General features: G+C 35.8%; 1 protein-coding gene across 1 annotated transcript in view; it reads right to left on the bottom strand.

Annotated features, from left to right (window-relative positions):
• The window catches only part of LOC103479545 (neuropilin-1a-like), a 20,977-nt gene extending 18,780 nt beyond the window's left edge, over nucleotides 1-2,197 (bottom strand). The window contains exons 1-2 of the mRNA XM_017309972.1: nucleotides 1,992-2,197; nucleotides 980-1,018 (exon numbers count right to left, since the gene is read on the bottom strand). Coding sequence (XP_017165461.1) covers nucleotides 980-1,018; nucleotides 1,992-2,124 — 172 coding nt within the window. The 5' untranslated portion in view covers nucleotides 2,125-2,197. The remainder of the gene's footprint in view (nucleotides 1-979; nucleotides 1,019-1,991) is intronic.
• Nucleotides 2,198-3,426: the final 1,229 nt, after the last annotated feature.

Genomic DNA, 3,426 nt, shown 5'->3' with positions numbered 1-3,426 from the left:
CATGCATGTGTTTGGGATCAGACGGCCGGGAGGAATCTCTGTCCGTCGCTGCTCTGGCAGTGGAGAGGCGCCAGCAGTTTAACCGCAGCATTCAGATGCATTCAGCAGTCTGTGTGAATTGGACATGTTTTTTTTTTTACAGGCTAATAGGATGCAGAGACGACGACTGTGGATCTGCACCGGCAGACCCCAAACTGCCTTCCTGTGATGCTTCGGCTCGGCTAATTGAGTCCCAGGAGGCTTTTATTCTTTCTCTCCAGGAGGAATCCTCCCCTCCATTCTTCTCTTTTATTACGACTCTCCCCTCTTTTCTTTCTGTTTGTTTGCTCCTCCAGTCTGGCTTCTATAACTTCTTAACTTTTTCCACAAAATTCCTTCAGTTTGGGCCACAAAATTTGGTGAATTCAAGGGAGATGAGAACTTTTACAAGGTTCTGCAGTGGTTAAATGTACGTATTAACATTTTCACAGTTTTCCTTTTTTTGGTTACGTTAGCTCTGATTTGCGCTTTTTGTTGACTTTTGCTCAGAATTTTTTTAATTAACAATCATTTCTGGACAAATGTTCCCCTCTGGTTTTGGATGCTGGAAGGATTTTTGGACTGTTTCTTGGATGCGTAACCATGGCAACCGGGTGTTTTTACAGCAGCTGATTAGCATCTGAAATGGTTAAATATAACCTGAACCATGAACAGAGAGAAGAAGGAGGAAGAGGAACCAGCTCTAACATCCTTCATATCCCCTACTCCAACATCTCGCATATGAAGCGTTTTCCTTCATCAACAAACTTATAAGACAAATAAATCTAAGCAGGTTTAGTGATTAAATTAATTTGAAAATCATAAACTTTGAGCAGATTTCGTCATTTAATATATTTTTTTAGCTTTTGTTAAAGAAATGATGCAACTCGACCTGCGATGTGACAGATTTTATAGGACAGACTCTGTAAACATGGGGGAACATTTTGGAGAATATCCTCACCTGGAATGTCGACCTTGGGGTCGGGGGTCATGACGACTCCTGTTACAGACAGATGGGACAGTCAGGGTTAGGTCAAAGGTCAGGGAGGCACATCCCAACCACACACATGTCAACACAAACACAAAATACCCGTACCTTAACAAAAAAACAGAACATAATAATTCAGTTTCCTAATAAAAGTCTCTAAAACTTAATGGCCAGAATAATCTGATGGTTAAATTAATAATTTAGATCAAAATGTTTTAAACTTCAATATCTGTCGCTCATTATGCTGCTCAAAAAGACATAAGCTGCAGGTTTTTCTTCATAATTTGAGGCTTAAATGAAAAATTTAAGTCCAACTAAAGAAGTGAGAGTTTTATTTTATTTTTTTGTATTTATAAAATAATATATATTATTTATATAGCGCCAATTCACAACAAATGTTGTCTAAATGCACCTAGAAACAAATTAAATCATTCACACATTCCAATTCATCCTCAAACAGAACAAAAGGCTCAATTAATTATTCAATTAATTATCCAAGTTTTTAGAGAGAAATAAAAATCTGCAAATATTTGAAGGAGCAGCTCTAAAAGGGAAAGTTGTGTTTTTTTTTTAAACAATATAATTATTTAACTATTTCATATATGAAAAATATAAAACATACATTCAAGCAAACATTGAACATCCCCAAACCAAAATCAACACATAGGGTGTAAAATAAAATAAAATAAAATTAAATAAAATTAAATAAAATTAAATAAAATTCAGCTAAAATAATTACATAATTATTTTAGCTGATTACATAATAAAATAATAAAAGAAGAACACATGTTAAAAACACAGAGTACTAAAAACTAATGCCTAGATAAAGAGTCACTCTCGTATTAACAAATATTAATTAATATCAATATTATTAATATTTCATTCCACTGATTGGTTTCGATTGGTTACGTTCCAGGAAACATGAATGTGTCCCATGTTTCCCTAAATTTACTGGTCTCTCCTCTGACATGTTAATTCCTCTCACCAAAGTGTTCGTCGTAGACCAGCGTGTTCTCCGTTTCCTCGTCGGAGTCCTGCTCCCAGTCCAGGCACTCCGGACACGACGCGGTGGTGGGGAGCGTGGTCGGCGCTGCGGTGGTGGCGCCGAACGTGGTCATGGGCGGCGTGGTGGACGGCGCGGTGGTGGGTGGGGGCCCCGTCGTGGTTTTCTCTGGAAAAACAAATTAAAAAATGATCTAACTTTGTACAAAAGACAAAATGTGAAGCGTTAAGGAGGATCAGGTTGACAAAAAATTTCACAGATGTGTTTTTTTATGGAGCAGAAGTCAGAAAATGTCTCATATTTACTTCAGTTTGCATCCTGTAAGATTTGGAAAGTTAACGATTAACCGCGATTAATCGATTATGAATCAAATAATTTAGTAATCGATTAATCGCTGGCTTAAGTAAATATACAAAATATATACATTTTACATTTAAGATAAATAAAAAGTTCTTTATCAAGTGGCAGTTTTAGATTAATCTGGTTTAAATGGCATAAAAACTCTTATTAAGCATCTTCAGCCATCCAATTATTAATTAATAAAATAATCAGCAGATTAACTGCACTGATGTTAAGTAAAGCAGGAAAGACGGAAGTTTTTATATGTAAATGTCAGTTTTTTAGCTGCAGATGCATCTTCTGCAAGCCTTCACTAAAGATAAGATATATTATTGCGTTTTAGACAATAAAATATTTATGTTCTTATTTTAAAAAGTATTATTTATTTGTATCTTAATGTATTTCTAATATCAATGGCAATATAACGTGCTGTTGACACATGGAAGGGAAATGGCTGAAGTTAGCGTTTAGCATTAGCAGAACTAATGTTTATAGTTAGTGCTTTAGGGTTAGCTCATTAGTTAGCGGTGGTTGTTAGCTACCTCTAACTTTCACATTTACATCTATGCTCTAGAATGTAAGTTCCTGTAAACCGTTTAGGGTTAAAAATGTGATATATGAGCTGAAGAACACGTAAGCTGCAGAACGTATGCGGTAAGTTCTGGTAAAGTACTGGGTAAGTTCTAGAAAGTAACATGTCGTAGCAACATCGTAGACCCAACACTGGGATAACTAGGATTTTGCAGATTTTCTAGATTATAAGAAAGATTTCTAGTTTTCAAATTCTTTCAGGGTCAGTTGAACAAATTTATTCTCAATAAAAACAACTTGGGTCACTTTCTTCCAAAGCGCTTCCTATACTTAAACGAGCTTAATAAATTAAATAAAAGCTAATTTGGATGCAGAAAAGCTCTCAGTAAAAATCTCTGCATTGATTTGGGTTAGGGTTAGGGTGAAGGCATCGTAAAAAAAAACAACTAATAATTTTAGACAAATTTCAAATAAAAAGAAAGTTGGGGGCCACAAAAATATCAGTCCAAGGGCCACAAATGGTCCCCGTGCCGTACTTTGAACACCC

The sequence above is a fragment of the Poecilia reticulata genome, linkage group LG17, assembly GCF_000633615.1.
Source record: "Poecilia reticulata strain Guanapo linkage group LG17, Guppy_female_1.0+MT, whole genome shotgun sequence".
Taxonomy (NCBI): domain Eukaryota; kingdom Metazoa; phylum Chordata; class Actinopteri; order Cyprinodontiformes; family Poeciliidae; genus Poecilia; species Poecilia reticulata.
This window is presented reverse-complemented; position numbering and strand designations above follow the sequence as displayed.